Genomic DNA, 18,357 nt, shown 5'->3' with positions numbered 1-18,357 from the left:
GGCTTGTGCAGACAGCAAAAGTACAGACACAGCAGGCATTAAAGGATTAGGATTCATTAGCAGTTTAGGAAAGGAAAAGAGCTTATTATTACCACAACAAGGCTTTGGGGTTAGAGCCCGGCTCAGCTATTCCATCGTCATAGTAGCAAATGACTGTAACTAATGAATTACTTAGACCACCTGTTCAAAGTATTGACCTACTAGGCTACTGTATATCTCTCTCTCATTGTCATAAGAATCACAATTATTTTTAACAATTTTTTTATTTATTTTTTATTTCACCTTTATTTAACCAGGTAGGCAAGTTGAGAACAAGTTCTCATTTACAATTGCGACCTGGCCAAGATAAAGCAAAGCAGTTCGACAACATACAAAAACACATGGAGTTACACATGGAGTAAAACAACATACAATCAATGATGCAGTAGAAAAAAATAAGACTATATACAATGTGAGCAGATGATGTGAGATAAGGGAGGTAAAGGCAAAAAAATGCCATGGTGGCAAAGTAAATAAAGTATGGCAAGAAAAACACTGGAATGGTAGATTTGTAGTTTGAAGAAAGTTAAAAGTTAAAATATAAATAATATGGTGCAAAGGAGCAAAATAAATAAAATAAATAAATACAGTAGGGGAAGAGGTAGTAGTTTGGGCTAAATTAAAGATGGGCTATGTACAGGTGCAGAGATCTGTGAGCTGCTCTGACAGCTGGTGCTTAAAGCTAGTGAGGGAGATTATGAAATACTGGGCTATATGCTGTATGTTGTCTTTAATAACATTAAAAGCTCTAAGAGTTGAAAATGGTTAAAAGCCCAGTGCAGTCAAAAACATTATTGTTTTCTGTGTTTTATTTCATATTACAACAGCTGATGAAACTAACACTGTAAAAGTAGGAAAAACATTGTGCAGTGTTAGTTGCTGGTTGAAAATACAATTTACACAGTACCTTCTAATCAGAAAGTTTTAATAGTTTTGGCTTTCCATGGCATCACCATGCGGTAAATTGGTTAACAGACTAATAACAAAGAGAGTTCCAAACCTCTCTGCCAATAACATCTAGTTTTCAGTTAAAGTTTTTTGCTAAACAGCTATTTTGCCCATTTTAATGGAAATCTATTACATTGACGTAGCCTACTTAATTGTTACCCAGAAATTATTTGATATTGATATAAAAACGTCTGAATTGGGCCTTTAAGTGTTTGGCTGTGTTTGTTTGTCTACTTATTATAGGCCCATCGCTACTTTGGAGCTACTTTTGTCCTGTGTGATATTGTCATACACACAACATGACCAAAAGTATGTTGGACACCTGCTCGTTTAACATCTCATTCCAAAATCATGGGCATTAATATGGAGTTGGTCCCCCCTTTGCTGCTATAACAGCCTCCACTCTTCTGCAAAAGCTTTCCAATAGATGTTGGAACATTGCTGCGGGGACTTGCTTCCTTTCAGCCACAAGAGCATTAGTAAGGTTGGGCACTGATGTTAGGCAATTAGGCCTGGCTCTCAGTCAGCGTTCCAATTCATTCCAAAGGGGTTCGATGGGGTTGAGGTGAGGGCTCTGTGCAGGCCAGTCAAGTTCTTCCACACTTATCTCAACAAAGCATTTCTGTATGGACCTCGCTTTGTGCACAGGGACATTCTCATGCGGAAACAGGAAAGGGACTTCCCCTAACTGTTGCCACAAAGTTGGAAACACAAAATTGTCTAGAATGTCATTGTATCCTGCAGCGTTAAGATTTCCCATCACTGGAACTAAGGAGCCTAGCCCGAACCACGAGAAAAAGTTCCAGACCATTATTCCTCCTCCACCAAACTTTACAGTTGGCACTTGGGGCAGGTAGCGTTCTCCAGGCATCCGCCAAACCCAGTTTAGTCTGTCGGACTGCCAGATGGTGAAGCGTGATTCATCACTCCAGAGAATGCGTTTCCACTGCTCCAGAGTCCAATGGCGGCGAGCTTTACACCAGTCCAGCTGACGCTTGGCATTGTGCATGGTGATCTTAGGCTTGTGTGCAGCTGCGCGGCTAAGGAAACCCATTTGATGAAGCTTCCTATGAACAGTTCTTGTGCTGACCTTGCTGCCAAAGGCAGTTTGGAACTCAATATTGAGTGTTGCAACCGAGGACAGATGATTTTTACACTCTACACGCTTCAGCACTCGTCAGTTCTGTTCTGTGAGCTTGTGTGGCCTACCACTTCGCAGGTGTTGCTCCTAGACATTTCCACATCACAATAACAGCACTTTCAGTTGATGGGGCAGCTCTAGCAGGGCAGAAATTTTACGAAATTGATTTGTTGGAAAGGCGGCAGCCTATGACGGTGCCATGTTGAATATATAGTATATATATTTTGTATATATAGTGTAGAAGCTCCATAAATATAAAAGACTTGTAAGGTTATAACAGAGAGTTTCAAAACGCAGAAGCGCAACATCGCGAGACTCCCGGGAATGTTTACGAAACAGACCAGGCCGGTGTTAAGGGGTTTGATGAGTCAATGAGAGAAGTGAAAGATTCTTCATTAGTTGTGAATTTTCTCAAAATCTAAACGCACAACTTAGATTTCACACGTCTTAAGTAGTTGAACATGTTATTACTCCAACGTCGTGAAAGTGACAATATAAAACATTTAATTTTCGTAAAAATCTACTTTATATCAAAGGAGTGTCTTTGATTTGACGGCCTGCACATGTGCGGTTAAGTGCGAGACGACCATTAGATCTTCTTATTATGAACAAAACAAACACAAAAACAGAAATATACAAAAAAGAGTACATAAACCTAACAGGGGTATTACATATCAAGATACATTTTCAATTTGTATAAAAGTGTTATGGTGCGTATTGCTTTTATGTGTTTACATTTACTGATAGAATTGAAATATTATTTTGAAATCATCTTCAATAATGTGAAGAGGGGTTTGTTCGCTGCCCACTTCATTTTATGGATAAAGAATCTTCCATGAAAAATAAACAAATTAACAATGAAAGTTAAATCAGCGTCCATATAATTTGGATCAAAATAAAACAAAATATCAGTCTCTCAAATTAACATTAATAGTAGTTTATTTTAAAATAAAATCTTCTAACTCACAACAAAATCTTCTGACATAAGAACGACCTGATGACGTGTTTCTGCGCATGAGCTTAGCTAGCCAACGTCGCCATGACATCGCCAGCTGTGATCGGGGATTTCTATTGGAGAAGCAGTTTAAGCCCATCTTCATACTGTACTGTACTGTACTGTTTTAAGCAAACCATGTCATGTGACATTAGCACGGAAGCTACTTCCGCCTGAAATTATCCAATTGTTGATTGACAAGTCTTTGAACGAATCAAAAAACGCAAATAGACTAGTCTGACCAATCACAACGAAGAAAGGGCAGAATTTAGCTCTTGAAGTCCAGAATTCAGTCGTAGATGGTATCGAATGGAGGTGGAAAGTTTCATGTTTGTTAACATATGGTTGAAACCTTTATTAGAATATGAATGGAATAACATACTCAAACTTTGATAATCAAGAACATGTTTTGAAATTAGGCGAAACATTTGAGAAACAACCCAAAGGCGCTTACCACACGGTGAGATGTAAGTGGCATTTTGATCATACTTGCTAGCTATGATAATATTAGCTAGCTAGTTAACGTTAAGCCCCAAAACATACGATTCAAATTAAATAGCTTGCTACTTCGTCTAAATCGATGTCAATTTATTAAAAGTGATCTAGTGATCCATTTAGAGTCCTTAGTTTAAGCCGTACTATTACATGTTTGTACTTTTATTTGCTCTTTTGGCTAGCCGCACTTGCTTCTGGCATCCATTGATCCGTTTGAATAGCTACAACAATAGTGGTGGCCTTGTGGCTCCATCTGTTGATGAACAGTGGTAACTTCAACTTCGTTATACCAGAATGGACCAAACCAATGATGTTTTTGTGCGTAGCCTTCAGTCTGCCCATATGCTTTGCTGTGTAATTCAGTAGTTTGGAGCTCAGACTGTTCTTTTGTCTCTTTGATCCAGATGACTTTAAACCAGCCTCCATTGACACCGCCTGTGTGGGGGAGCTGGAGGTGGGAAAGGGAGAACAAGTTACTATCACACTGCCCAATCTGGAGGTAAGAATTAAGCACATAAATTATCCCCCCCCTTTAATCTCGATATCCAGTGATCAACTGATTACCTTGATTTTCCCCTTTTACCTAGGGATCCACTGCCCCTGTAACAGTCTTCAAAGGATCCAAGAGGCCTTATATGAAGGAATGTATTCTCATCGTAAACCACGATACCGGAGAGTACCGTCTGGAGAAACTCAACAGCAACATTGCTGTCAAGAAGACCAGGTGGGTGGACAGACTACGGTCAACTTGTTTATTTGGGCAAACTGTAGCAAAACATTTTTGCAATGGAAAAACAATAAGCATTTCTTATTGGACACTAACTCCCCATTTTGAACTGCTTCCTATCTAGATTATCTTGTCATTCTGATTTGCATTACATATTTAGTTGTTAACTATAATCGTGTGTGTGTGTTGTCAGGGCAGAAGGCAGCAGTAAGATCCAGTCTCGTATAGAGCAGCAGACCAGTCGTCTGAGCCAGCAGATGAAGACTAGTGGTAATGGCAGCAGCAGCAAGACCCCAGCAGGCTCCAAGAGCTCTCCTCCCAAAGAGAATATGTCCCCTGCCTCCCCCATGGATGACATTGAGAGAGGTATGTAGACCACCAGTAGAGCATCATGTGTAAAAGCTATCCTTTTCTCAAACCATCTACACTGAACAAAAATATAAGCCCATGTACACATGTAAAGTGTTGGTCCCATGTTCAATGAGCTGAAATAAAAGATCCCAGTAATTTCCCATTTGCACAAAAATCATATTACTCTTAAATGTTGTGCACAAATGTGTTTACATACCTGTTAGTGAGAATTTCTCCTTTGCCAAGATAATCCATCCACCTGACAGGTGTGGCATAGCAAGAAACTGATTAAACAGCACGATAATTACACAGGTGCACCTTGTGCTGGGGGCATTAAAAAAAAAAGTTCTGTGACCAACAGATGCATATCTGTATTCCCAGTCGTGTGAAATCCATTGATTAGGGCATCATTTATTTATTTTAATTGACTGATTTCCTGATATGACCTGTAACTCAGTAAAATCTTTGAAATTGTTGCATGTTGGGTTTTATATTTTTGTTCTGTATAGATTCTAGTCCATGGTCATATAAATTAAGCAATTGCTATGTTTGTAAATCCTCTTGTGGTGTGATTCAAGGTCAGAGGTGACATCATTGTTTTCTCTGTTTGTGTGCGTGCGTGCGTGCTACAGAGCTAATGGCAGAGGCGCGGGTCATGGACCAGATGAGTAGTGGGGACTCGTCCTCAGACTCCCACAGCTCCTCATCCTCCAGTAGTGGGGACAGTTCCAGCGGTAGTGACTCTGAGGACGAGTCCCGGCACCCCCCTCCCCCTAGACCCCCTGGGGGTCCCCCTACAGGGCCACCACCCCACCAGGGCATGCCTGTCCTCACCACTGTCACCACCACCACCTCCCCACCATCACCAACTCGCAGTGGAGGACACCTATTGAGCACACTAAGTAAGTTCATCCCCATCTCTTCTGTTCTCTCTCTCTCTCTCACTTACTCTCTGTGTCAGTCTATCTCCTCTCCTGTAAAACTCTAATAGTTCACTTAATTTCAGTTTGTGACACAACAAGAATCATTTTACCATCTAAACCGCTCTGAAATATAATTTAAATAACCAAAGATATTGTATTTTCAGCTGTTTGAAGCTGGTGTACCAAACAGAAAGTAAAATAAACTTAACAGGAAGCATAGCATCTTAGACTTGCTTTCAATGAGAGTTTGGTTGGTCGCCCAAAAAGTTACACATCGCAGCTTTAAATACTTGTATAGAACCATTTTATATTTGCATTGCCATATCAGAATGTATTTTTGCATTACTGTGGATGTAGGCTAGGGTTGGGCGATGTCTGGAATGACACATCGTCTCATTGACCTGTCCAAACATTGTTGATATACGATTGTATTGTCTATTTATTTATTTTTCCCAGGGCTGGGGGAGTGTGTCGTTGTGTTGCCTAGCAACGCAGTAAACGATCTGTAATGAAGCCTCTGTCATGCACGAATCACCGAAATCATCTTACCAATATTGTATTTTCTTGTGTGCAAATACATTTGATAAATATAAACCAATCATATGGTGGTATGTTGTACTGATAACTTTGAATGGTGATTTGGAACTAAACATTCAGAAGTCACAGATTGCCCACAAGTGGACTTCAACAAATTAAGTGTCACATGATTTCAGTATATGTACACCTGTTCTGAAAGGCCCCAGGGTCTGCAACACCACTAAGCAAAGGGCACCACCAAGCGAGTGGCACCATGAAGACCAAGGACATCTCCAACAGGTCAGGGACAAAGTTGTGGAGAAGTATAGATCAGGGTTGGGTTATAAAAAAAGATCTGAAACTTTGAACATCCCACGGAGCACCATTTAATCCATTATAAAAAATGGAAAGAATATGGCACCACAACAAACCTGTCAAGAGCAGGCCACCCACCAAAACTCACAGACCAGGCAAGGAGGGCATTAATCAGAGAAGCAACAAAGAGACCAAAGATAACCCTGAAGGAGCTGCAAAGCTCCACAGCGGAGATTGGAGTATCTGTCCAAAGGACCACTTTAAGCCGTACACTCCACAGAGCTGGGCTATACGTAAGAGTTGCCAGAAAAAAGCCATTGCTTAAAGAAAAAAATAAGCAAACACGTTTGGTGTTCGCCAAACATATGGAAGAAGGTACTCTGGTCAGATGGGACTAAAAATTAGCTTTTTGGCCATCAAGGAAAACACTATGTCTGGCGCAAACCCAACACCTCTCATCACCCTGAGAACACCCTCCCCACAGTGAAGCATGGTGGTGGCAGCATCATGCTGTGGGGATGTTTTTCATCGGCAGGGACTGGGAAACTTGTCAGAATTGAAGGAATGATGGATGGCGCTAAATACAGGGAAATTCTTGAGGGAAACCTGTTTCAGTCTTCCAGAGATTTGAGACGGGGACGGAGGTTCATCTTCCAGCAGGACAATGACCCTAAGCATACTGCTAAAGCAACACTCGAGTGGTTTAAGGGGAAACATTTAAGTGTCTTGGAATGGCCTAGTCAAAGCCCAGACCTCAATCCAATTGAGAATCTGTGGTACGACTTAAAGATTGCTGTACACCAGCAGAACCCATCCAACTTAAAGGAGCTGGAGCAGTTTTGCCTTGAAGAATGGGCAAAAATCCCAGTGGCTAGATGTGCCAAGCTTATAGAGAGAGACATACCCAAGAGACTTGCAGCTGTAATTGCTGCAAAAGGTGGCTCTACAAAGTATTGACTTTGGAGGGGTGAATAGTTATGCATGCTCGTTCTGTTTTTTTTGTCTTATGTTTCACAAGAAAATATATTTTGCATCTTCAAAGTGGTAGGCATGTTGTGTAAATGAAATGATACAAACCCCCCAAGAATCAATTTTAATTCCAGGTTGTAAGGCAACAAAATAGGAAAAATGCCAAGGGGGGTGAATACTTTCGCAAGCCACTGTAGTCAAAGATGTAATCAGAGGAGATGATGACCCTCTGGCTTGGTGGAGAGAGAATGAGGGTCGCTTTCCGCTCTTGACCAACTTCGCCTGCAAAAAGCGTTCTCTGAATGTGTTTTCAGTAGGCCAACAGCAGGCAATATTGTTACCATGCTCCGCAGTCTATTAAAGCTAGAAAAGGTGAACATGCTTGTGTTCCTTGCCAGAACTTTGTCAGCTAATATATAATGACAAGAAAAATAGTCAGAATGGTTCTTCATTGCACTTTTAATTTTTTTAATTTTCAAAGCCTGTATTCACACATGCGTCTTATTCGAAATAAATGTAGCCTTGGCCAAAATTTTGTGTGCCTTAAAATACTTAGTTGCAGTGTAATTTTCGGGGGTAATTTAATACTTATTTATTTAGTAATGTGTAGCCTATCCAAAGGTGTGTTAGTCTTTTTATAGGGGACACATTTTTGTTTTGTTCCTGCTTATCGAAAGTGCTGCTTTTGGAGCTTATGTAATGCCAGTTGCGCAATTCAAGGACGTGAATAAACACTTCCACAATAACAGAAATATTAATTTTGAAGTTTAACTTGTACATGTAATGTTTACTTCATTGACAGAAGCCTAGTGTAGGCCTATAATATTGGCTGTTTGGATTGCAAGGTTTTTCCGGCTGTTCCCTGAAGCATTGGTCAGGTGGAGGCCAGAAAATTAAGGTTTCGTTAAACTTCCCATTTGATTATTCTATCTGGCAATTGTTTGTTCTCTCTCTCATTATTACCATATCATGTTTTTATGTAAGCTATTCACAAACAACAACAACTTTCTGAGATCGAACTCTGTTACTGGCCTCCTAGATTCATTTGAAAGTTAATCATGACATTTTGCGCAGCTTTTGGCGCGCTGCGCTCCGTCTACAATATACATTGTAGACCTACTCTTGCATTATGTGAATAGTAGGCTAAGTCTACCTACCTACCACATATTTATTGAAAAAGGCTATGGCAAATTGTAATAGGTAGGTAATTTGGCATGTCTGTAAAAAAAAAAAAATATATATATATATATATATATATATATATATTAGTACCAGTCAATAGTTTGGACACACCTACTCATTCAAGGGTTTTTCTTTATTTTTACAATCTTCTACATTGTAGTTTAAGTGTTCACTATTATTCTATGAAATAACACATGGAATCATGTAGTAATCAAAAAAGTGTTAAATAAAATACATTTAAGATTCTTCGAAGTAGCCACCTTTTGCCTTGATGACAACATTGCACACTCTTGGCATTCTCTCAACCAGTTTCATGCACCTGGAATGCATTTCAATTAACAGGTGTGCCTTGTTAAAAGTGAATTTGTTGAATTTCTTTCCTTCTTAATGCGTTTGAGACAATCAGTTGTGTTGTGACAAGGTAGGAGTGGTATACAGAAGATAGCCCTATTTGGTAAAAGACCAAGTCCATGTTATGGCAAGAACAGCTGAAATAAGCAAAGAGAAATGACAGTCCATCATTACTTTAAGACATGAAGGTCAGTCAATCCGGAAAATTTCAAGAACTTCGAAAGTTTCTTCAAGTGCAGTTGCAAAAACCATCAAGTGCCCTGATGAAACTGGCTCTCATGAGGACCTACCCAGGAAAGGAAGACCCAGAGTTATCTCTGCTGCAGAGGGTAAGTTCATTAGAGTTACAGCCTCAGAAATTGCAACCCAAATAAATGCTTCAGAGTTCAAGTAACAGACACATCTCAACATCAACTGTTCAGAGGAGACTGTGAATCAGGCCTGCATGATCGAATTGCTGCAAAGAAACCACTACTAAACGGTACCAATAACAAGAAAATACTTGCTTGGGCCAAAAATGCGAGCAATGGACATTAGACCGGTGGAAATCTGTCCTTTGGTCTGATGAGTCCAAATTTGAGATTTTTGGTTCTAACCGCCGTGTCTTTGTGAGACGCAGAGTAGGTGATTGGATGACCTCTGCCTGTGTGGTTTCCACCGTGAAGCATGGAGAAGGTGGTGTGGGGGTGCTTTTCTGGTGACTCTGTCTGTGATTTATTTAGAATTCAAGGCACACTTAACCAGCATGCCTACCACAGCATTCTGCAGCGATACGCCATCCTATCTGGTTTGGGCTTAGCCCCACTATCATTTGTTTTTCAACAGGACAATGACGACCGAAAACTGTGTAAGGGCTATTTGACCAAGGAGAGTGATGGAGTGCTGCATAAGATGACCTGGCCTCCACAATCACCCGACCTCAACCTAAGTGAGATCGTTTGGGTTAAGTTGGACTGCAGAGTGAAGGAAAAGCAGCCTGGTGTTAAGAAGGGCAGCAAAGAAGCCACTTCTCTCCAGGAAAAACATCAGGGACAGACTAATATTCTGCAAAACATACAGGGATTGGACAGCTGAGGACTGGGGTAAAGTAATTTTCTCTGATGAATCCCCTTTCCGATTGTTTGGGGCATCCGGAAAAAAGCTTGTCCGGAGAAGACAAGGTGAGCGCTACCATCAGTCCTGTGTCATGCCAACAGAAAAGCATCCTGAGACCATTCATGTGTGGGGTTGCTTCTCAGCCAAGGGAGTGGGTTCACTCACAATTTTGCCTAAGAACACAGCCATGAATCAAGAATGGTACCAACACATCCTCCGAGAGCAACTTCTCCCAACCATCCAGGAACAGTTTGGTGACAAACAATGCCTATTCCGACATGATGGAGCACCTTGCCATAAGGCAAAGCTAAGTGGCTCGGAGAACAAAACATCGATATTTTGGGTCCATGGTCAGGAAACTCCCCAGACCTTAATTTCATTGAGAACTTGTGGTCAATCCTCAAGGCGGGTGGACAAACAACAACCCACAAATTCTGACAAACTCCAAGCATTGATTATGCAAGAATGGGCTGCCATCAGTCAGGATGTGGCCCAGAAGTTAATTGACAGCATGCCAGGGCGGATTGCAGAGGTCTTGAAAAGGGTCAACACTGCAAATATTGACTCTTTGCATCAACTTCATGTAATTGTCAATAAAAGCCTTTGACACTTATGAAATGCTTGTAATTATACTTCAGTATTCCATAGTAACATCTGACAAAAATATCTAAAGACACTGAAGCAGCAAACTTATGGAAATGAATGTGTCATTCTCAAAACTTTCGGCCACGACTGTACTCTTGTCTGACACATCATGATGTCATCGCCATTGATGATGTCTGTCAAACATTGTTGATTTATACCGTAATACCGCCCAACCCTAATGTAGGCTATACTGTACGTGTAAGACCTATACAGAACCTAGTCAGGCTAGAAGCATGTATTTCAAATTTTCTATATTGTGACATGGTATGGGGGTGTTGATGTTAAATGCACCACTTGAACTCAATGGATTTCTAACTTTCCCACTTCCACCTTTTTGCAGAGAATGACCTGCAATTAAGTGAGTCTGGCAGTGAAAGTGACGATGACTGACCAGTGAGTGACCACTATAATGCTATGGGTGTGTTCAAGAGGTCAGTCTGTGGACAGCTGCACTGACCTCCAGATGGATGAGCGTGTTTTACTGTCACAACAGAAGTGGAATAAGAAGATGGAATATGGATGTGATCTTCTTAATGCCAAACAAGACTGCACCCCTACACCTCCGGAAGCAACACCGCTCAGCACCCCACCAGCATTTCAGTTTAATGTGTCTTAATAATTCTATCAATAGTCTGAGTTGTCTGTCTGTTAGTGCCTTGACAGACATGGGCCAATAGTTGTGATCAATTCTCTTATCTACACATTTGAACTGGATTATTTTCACTGTTCATTTTAGTATTTACTAGTTACTACTAGTTGGCCAAAGTGAATTGGGAACCATACTCCTGATTCGAACAGACAAGGTATTGCTGTTATCAAGGATAGCGTCAGTGTTTCATTAGTTGTAGTACTTAGCCTTTCTGCTGTGAAATAATTTCTCTTAAGTATAGGGAATAGGTTGAAGCAGACATATAATTTAGTTTATTAGGAATTATCTTCATGTTACTTTTTTTGTTTAATATATATGGCCTAGCAACATATCAAGGTGGGGGGTATTTGAGGAAACTAGTGCACTACTTGAAATGGATTGATTTAGCCTAGTGTGGGGTAAACGCAACTTAAAGATTTTGCTCAGTGTTGCTACTTAATGAATTTGAAAGATTACTTGGCTTTGTAGCTTTAAACCTTCAACACTTGAATCTGACGTATGATTATTTAACATATTTACTCAAAGACCAACAGCTTAATATATTCTATGGGCATCAGAGCAATGGGAGTGTAGGTAAACTCCTAGAGCCTGATGCCAGTGAGATTTCAGCGCTGCCTTTAGAACTGCCTTTCCGTTTACTACGATCTCTTCTGTTGCTATTGTTACAGGGGCGAGTCTCAAAAGTGTTTCTTTGCTGATTTGATTCACTGACTCGTTCTAAAAAATGCATTGGAGGAGAAGGCTTGAGGGTATTAAGCTTGGATCTTCTCCATTGCATTTTAAGAAAGAGGTGATTCATCAAGGAATTCATGAGACACGTGAGGAATCCAGGAAAGACTTCTGAGAAAGAGCCCAGGTCATATCTCATATCCTGCTACCGCACCATCTCTGTAAACAGGACATTTGTGTTTTATGTTAGAACATATGGTGTGTCGCAATAATCTCTCCTTTCTCCCGAAGTGTGCACTTGTTCACTTCCCTTCATGGATTCAAAAGGAAATCACTAGCATATAGAAACTCCTAGCCCATGCCTCCACCAATCCAATGCCTTTATATTTGTGGGGAGTTGTGAATGAGTGCACACTTCAGGAGAAAGGAGAGATTATTGGATTATTGGTAACAACCATGACCTCTCATAACAAACTCGGGCAACTGGGAAAGAAGGGCAGAGAGTGAGGAAACAGCCTCTGACTGGATAAATAATGAGAAATTGTAATAATAGTAATATGTTGGAAGAATTGTGGATTCAGTAGGTGGACATGAATAAGTAACTTTTGACTTTTTATTTTTCGATAAATAAAACTTTATTGTTTGTTAGGTCTCTTTTATTTATCTTATATGTTGGAATACTTTATTATGCACTATTCTCATACTCAAGGTGGGGGGGAAACCCAGCTGCTGTGCAATACTAATGTAATTAAAACACTTTGCAAATGAGAATTTCTGCCAGAGATATTCCTAGATGTAAATTGAAATGTTAACAAATATAGAAACATATTGTGTTTTGCTATCAGAGGGATGCATTTGGCAAGGCCCCATGTTTTTTCACATCTCTGTCTCCCGTTTATAAAACAGATGTTTGTGTAAAAATATTTTACTGCAAAAGTGGTTAAATTTATAGATATTGGGACATACCCCATAAACTCTAAAAGTACAGAATAATGTCTGGCTTGGGGTGGGCCACAAACTAATTTAACCCAATATTGCAAGCACTGACATTGCTAAAATGTGGAATACAAGTAGTCGTCTGCCCTATATACACAAACAAATATCATTAGGATATCTTCATACATCTTGGGAATATAGACATGTAAACACAGAGGTGGAATTTAACCAAATTTGATCACATTCACATTTTTATCCAAACACAAATAAATGGACTATACATAGGCTACATTACATTACCACTTTGTTTACCCGGCGCACGAGAGACAGAGCGCATTGGCTGGAGCGTATGTAGCTGTGGTGGTTATCATTAGCTCAGTTGAGCAGACAGAAATCATCTTGTTGTCTTCACATACATTTCTGTAAAGGGTTCTTGCTTCTGTATGTCAGGAGTGATGTGTTGTCAAGTTTGCTATATAAATATAGTTACAGTTCATATAAGGGAATAAATTCATTAGGCCCTAATCTATGGATTTCACATGACTAGGAATACAGATATGCATCTGTTGGTCACAGATACCTGAAGAAAAAAATAAAGGTAGGGGCGTGAATCAGAAAACCAGTCAGTATCTGGTGTGACCACCATTTGCCTCATGCAAAACGATACTTCTTCGCATAGAGTTGATCAGGTTGTTGATTGTGGCCTGTGGAATCTTATCCCACTCCTCTTCAATGGCTGCGAAGTTGCTGGATATTGGTGGGAAATGGAACATGCTGTTGTACATGTCGATCCAGAGCATCCCAAACATACTCAATGGGTGACATGTCTGGTGAGTATGCAGGCAATGAAAGAACTGGGACATTTTCAGCTTCCAGGAATTGTGTTGTACAGATCCTAGCGACATGGGACCGTGCATCATGAGGTGATGGCGGCAGATGAATGGCACGACAATGGGCCTCAGGATCTTATCACGGTATCTCTGTGCATTCAAATTGCCATTGAATAAAACGCAATTGTGTTCGTTGTCCGTTGTGTATGGCTTCCCATACAATAACCCCACTGCCACCATGGGGAACTCTGTTCACAACGTTGGAATCAGCAAACCGCTCATCCACACAATGCCATACACGCTGACTGCCATCTGCCCAGTACAGTTGAAACTGGGATTAATCCTATAAGAGCACAGTTCTGGCAATCAAAGGTGAGCATTTGCCCACTGAATTCGGTTACGACCCAAACTGCAGTCAGGTCAAGCACGCAGATGAGCTTCTCTGGGACGTTTTCTGACAGTTTGTGCAGAAATAATTTGGATGTGCAAACCCACAGTTTCATTAGCTGTCCTGGTGGCTGGTCGCAGGTGAAGAAGCCGGATACAGAAGTCCTGGGCTGGCGTGGTTACACATGGTCTGCAGTTGAGAGGCCTGTTGGTCGTACTGCCAAATTCTCTAAAATGACGTTGGAGGCTGCTTATGGTAGAGAAATGAACATTAAATTATTTGGCAACAGCTCTGGTGGACATTCATGCAGTCAACATGCCAATTGTACACTCCCTCAAAACTTGAGCCATCTGTGGCATTGTGCTGTGAGACAAAACTGCTCATTTTAGAGTGGCCTTTTGTCCTCAGCACAAGGTGCACCAGTGTAATGATCATGCCATTTAATCAGCTTCTTGATATGCCACACCTGTCAGGTGGATGGATTATCTTGGCAAATGAAAAATGCTCACTAATAGCGATCTAAATAAATTTGTTCACAACATCTGAGAGAAATGTGCTTTTTGTGCATTTGGAACATTTCTGGGATCTTTTATTTCAGAGCATGAAACATGGGACCAACACTTTACATGTTGCGTTTATATTTTTGTTCAGTATATATTTACCGGAGGACAGTGGAGCGGTGAGCGTTTTGCTAGTTAATGTGCTTTGTGCCCGGCCTGCACAACCTGTGATTTCCGGGAATCTGATTGGTCTAGACACAGAACACAAAGCACATAACCTGCAGCACTCTGATATAAAGGACACATATGCTTACACAGTGCGCAAGATGAAAATCAAGTCTCACGAGCAGTGGCGATTTTAGCATGTAAATCTTGTCGGGGCAAACTCAACAATTTTTTTTAGATGCATGCCAGAAAAACCACAACACTAAACAACACATTAATTCCACTATAACAGTGAAAAATGGTGCCCACAAACTGTTAGGGCCTACGTAAAGCTGTCCCAACAGCGGACCATTCCTTTCAGCACCATGGTGTGAATCCTTACCACAGCTACACTTGTATATCAGCGGAGCCTCGTCTTGCAGCAAAACATTTCATTCAACTGCCTTTTAAAAACCATAGCTGATATGGCTGACTTGCTTAAATAAATATGGTTTCTACTGACTCCTTGTGGATTTGTGTAACTCGCATTATCCTTCAATAATAACGAATGCCAACATGAGTTTTGAACCATACACAAACATTATTACATTTATGTTCAGTAAATTCATGAGGTTTGTTCTTATATCATTAACACTTACAGTATCTCTAAGTATAAGGAAGTGCAAGCAAACAAGCTGCGACGAGGTAGGTCTTCCTTCAGCACTTTCAAAAGGGACACCGACAGAAATTCAGATAGGAATTAGTTCAGATAAATTCAGCAAGATGTTGAGAACTTAACTTGACTAGTATTTAAGTCACCACAGGGCGAGATGCGGTTAATTTACCATTTGAATCATTTTATTTGCCCTACAGTGCCTTCGGAAAGTATTCAGACCTCTTGACTTAAAAAAAAGAGGTTCAAATCAAAGTCTAATTTATTTATATAGCCCTTCTTACATCAGCTGATATCTCAAAGTGCTGTACAGAAACCCAGCCTAAAACCCCAAACAGCAAGCAATGCAGGTGTAGAAGCACAGTGGCTAGGAAAAACTCCCTAGAAAGGCCAAAACCTAGGAAGAAACCTAGAGAGGAACCAGGCTATGAGGGGTGGCCAGTCCTCTTCTGGCTGTGCCGGGTGGAAATTATAACAGAACATGGCCAAGATGTTCAAATGTTCATAAATGACCAGCATGGTCAAATAATAATAATCACAGTAGTTGTCAAGGGTGCAACAGGTCAGCACCTCAAGAGTAAATGTCAGTTGGCTTTTCATAGCCGATCATTGAGAGTATCTCTACCACTCCTGTCTCTAGAGAGTTGAAAACAGCAGGTCTGGGACAGGTAGCACGTCCGGTGAACAGGTCAGGGTTCCATAGCCGCAGGCAGAACAGTTGAAACTGGAGCAGCAGCACGGCCAGGTGGACTGGGGACAGCAAGGAGTCATCATGCCAGGTAGTCCTGAGGCATGGTCTGAGGGCTAAGGTCCTCCGAGAGAGAGAAAGAAAGAGAGAAAGAGAGAATTAGAGAGAGCATATTTAAATTCACACAGGACACCGGATAAGACAGGAGAAATATTCCAGATATAACAGACTGACTCTAGCCCCCGACACAAACTGCAGCATAAATACTGCAGCATAAATACTGGAGGCTGAGACAGGAGGGGTCAGGAGACAGTGGCCCCATCCGATGATACCCCCGGACAGGGCCAAACAGGCAGGATATAACCCCACCCACTTTGCCAAAGCACAGCCCCCACATCACTAGAGGTTACAGCCTTATTTTACATTTTTCCTCATCAATCTACACACAATATCCCATAATGACAAAGTAAAAACAGGTTAAGACATTTTTGCTAATTTATATAAAAAAAAATGAAATATCACATTTAGATTAGTATTCAGACACTTTACTCAGTACTTTGTTGAAGCAACATTGGCAGCGATTACAGCCTCGAGTCTTCTTGGGTATGACGCTACAAGTTTGTCACACCTATATTTGGGGAGTTTATCCCATTCTTCTCTGCAGATCCTCTCAAGCACTGTTAGATTGGATGGGGAGTGTTGCTGCACTGCTATTTTCAGGTCACTCCGGAGAAGTTTGATCCGGTTCAAGTCCAGGCTCTGGCTGGAACATTTTTACATTTACATTTACGTCATTTAGCAGACGCTCTTATCCAGAGCGACTTACAAATTGGTTCATTCACCTTAAGATATCCAGTGGAACAACACTTTACAATAGTACATCTATATCTTTTTTTGGGGGGGGGGGGTTAGAAGGATTACTATATCCTATCCCAGGTATTCCTTAAAGAGGTGGGGTTTCAGGTGCCCTTGTTTGGGTGTAGGGCCTGACCAGAGCCTGAAGGTACAGAGGTGCCGTTCCCCTCACAGCTCCGTAGGCAAGCACCATGGTCTTGTAGCAGATGCGAGCTTCAACTGGAAGCCAGTGGAGTGTGCGGAGGAGCGGGTGACGTGAGAGTACTTGGGAAGGTTGAACACCAGAAGGGCTGCGGCGTTCTGGATGAGTTGTAGGGGTTTAATGGCACAGGCAGGGAGCCCCGCCAACAGGGAGTTGCAGTAATCCAGACGGGAGATGACAAGTGCCTGGATTAGGACCTGTGCCGCTTCCTGTGTAAGGCAGGGTCGTACTCTGCGAATGTTGTATAGCATGAACCTACAGGATCAGGTCACCGCCTTGATGTTAGCGGAGAACGACAGGGTGTTGTCCAGGGTCACGCCGAGGCTCTTAGCACTCTGGGAGGAGGACACAATGGAGTTGTCCACCGTGATGGTGAGATCATGGAAAGGGCAGTCCTTCCCCGGGAGGAAGAGCAGCTCCGTCTTGCCGAGGTTCAGCTTGAGGTGGTGATCTGTCATCCACACTGATATGTCTGCCAGACATGCAGAGATGCGATTCGCCACCTGGTTATCAGAAGGGGGAAAGGAGAAGATTAATTGTGTGTCATCTGCGTAGATATTATAGGAGAGACCATGTGAAGATATGACAGAGCCAAGTGACTTGGTGTATAGCGAGAATAGGAGAGGGACTAGAACTGACCCTGGGGGACACCAGTGGTGAGAGCACGTGGTGCAGAGACGGATTCTCGCCATGCCACCTGGTAGGAGCGACCTGTCAGGTAGGACGCAATCCAAGAGTGAGCCGCGCCGGAGATACCCAACTTGGAGAGGGTGGAGAGGAGGATCTGATGGTTCACAGTATCGAAGGCAGCAGATGGGTCTAGAAGGATGAGAGAGAGTTAGCTTTAGCAGTGCGGAGAGCCTCCGTGACACAGAGAAGAGCAGTCTCAGTTGAATGACCAGCCTTGAAACCTGACTGATTTGGATCGAGAAGGTCATTCTGAGAGAGATAGCAGGAGAGCTGGCCAAGGACGGCACGTTCAAGAGTTTTGGAGAGAATAGAAAGAAGGGATACTGGTCTGTAGTTGTTGACATCGGAGGGATCGAGTGTAGGTTTTTTGAGAATTGGTGCAACTCTCGCTCTCTTGAAGACGGAAGGGACGTAGCCAGCGGTCAAGGATGAGTTGATGAGC

At 41.7% G+C, this 18,357-nt stretch overlaps 1 protein-coding gene across 1 annotated transcript; it reads left to right on the top strand.

The window, feature by feature from the left end:
• Positions 1 to 3,389: 3,389 nt before the first annotated feature.
• On the top strand, positions 3,390 to 12,657 carry LOC115160951 (ELL-associated factor 2). Its single transcript, XM_029711515.1, has 6 exons — positions 3,390 to 3,589; positions 4,022 to 4,116; positions 4,205 to 4,341; positions 4,538 to 4,710; positions 5,328 to 5,597; positions 11,032 to 12,657. The coding sequence occupies exons 1-6, from the start codon at positions 3,487 to 3,489 to the stop codon at positions 11,079 to 11,081; spliced, it is 828 nt and encodes a 275-aa protein (XP_029567375.1). The 5' UTR covers positions 3,390 to 3,486; the 3' UTR covers positions 11,082 to 12,657.
• The last annotated feature ends 5,700 nt before the right edge of the window (positions 12,658 to 18,357 follow it).

The sequence above is a fragment of the Salmo trutta genome, chromosome 24 (genome assembly GCF_901001165.1).
Source record: "Salmo trutta chromosome 24, fSalTru1.1, whole genome shotgun sequence".
NCBI classification, from domain to species: domain Eukaryota; kingdom Metazoa; phylum Chordata; class Actinopteri; order Salmoniformes; family Salmonidae; genus Salmo; species Salmo trutta.
Note: the sequence above shows the minus strand (reverse complement) of the source record. Positions and strands in the feature narration are given on the sequence as shown.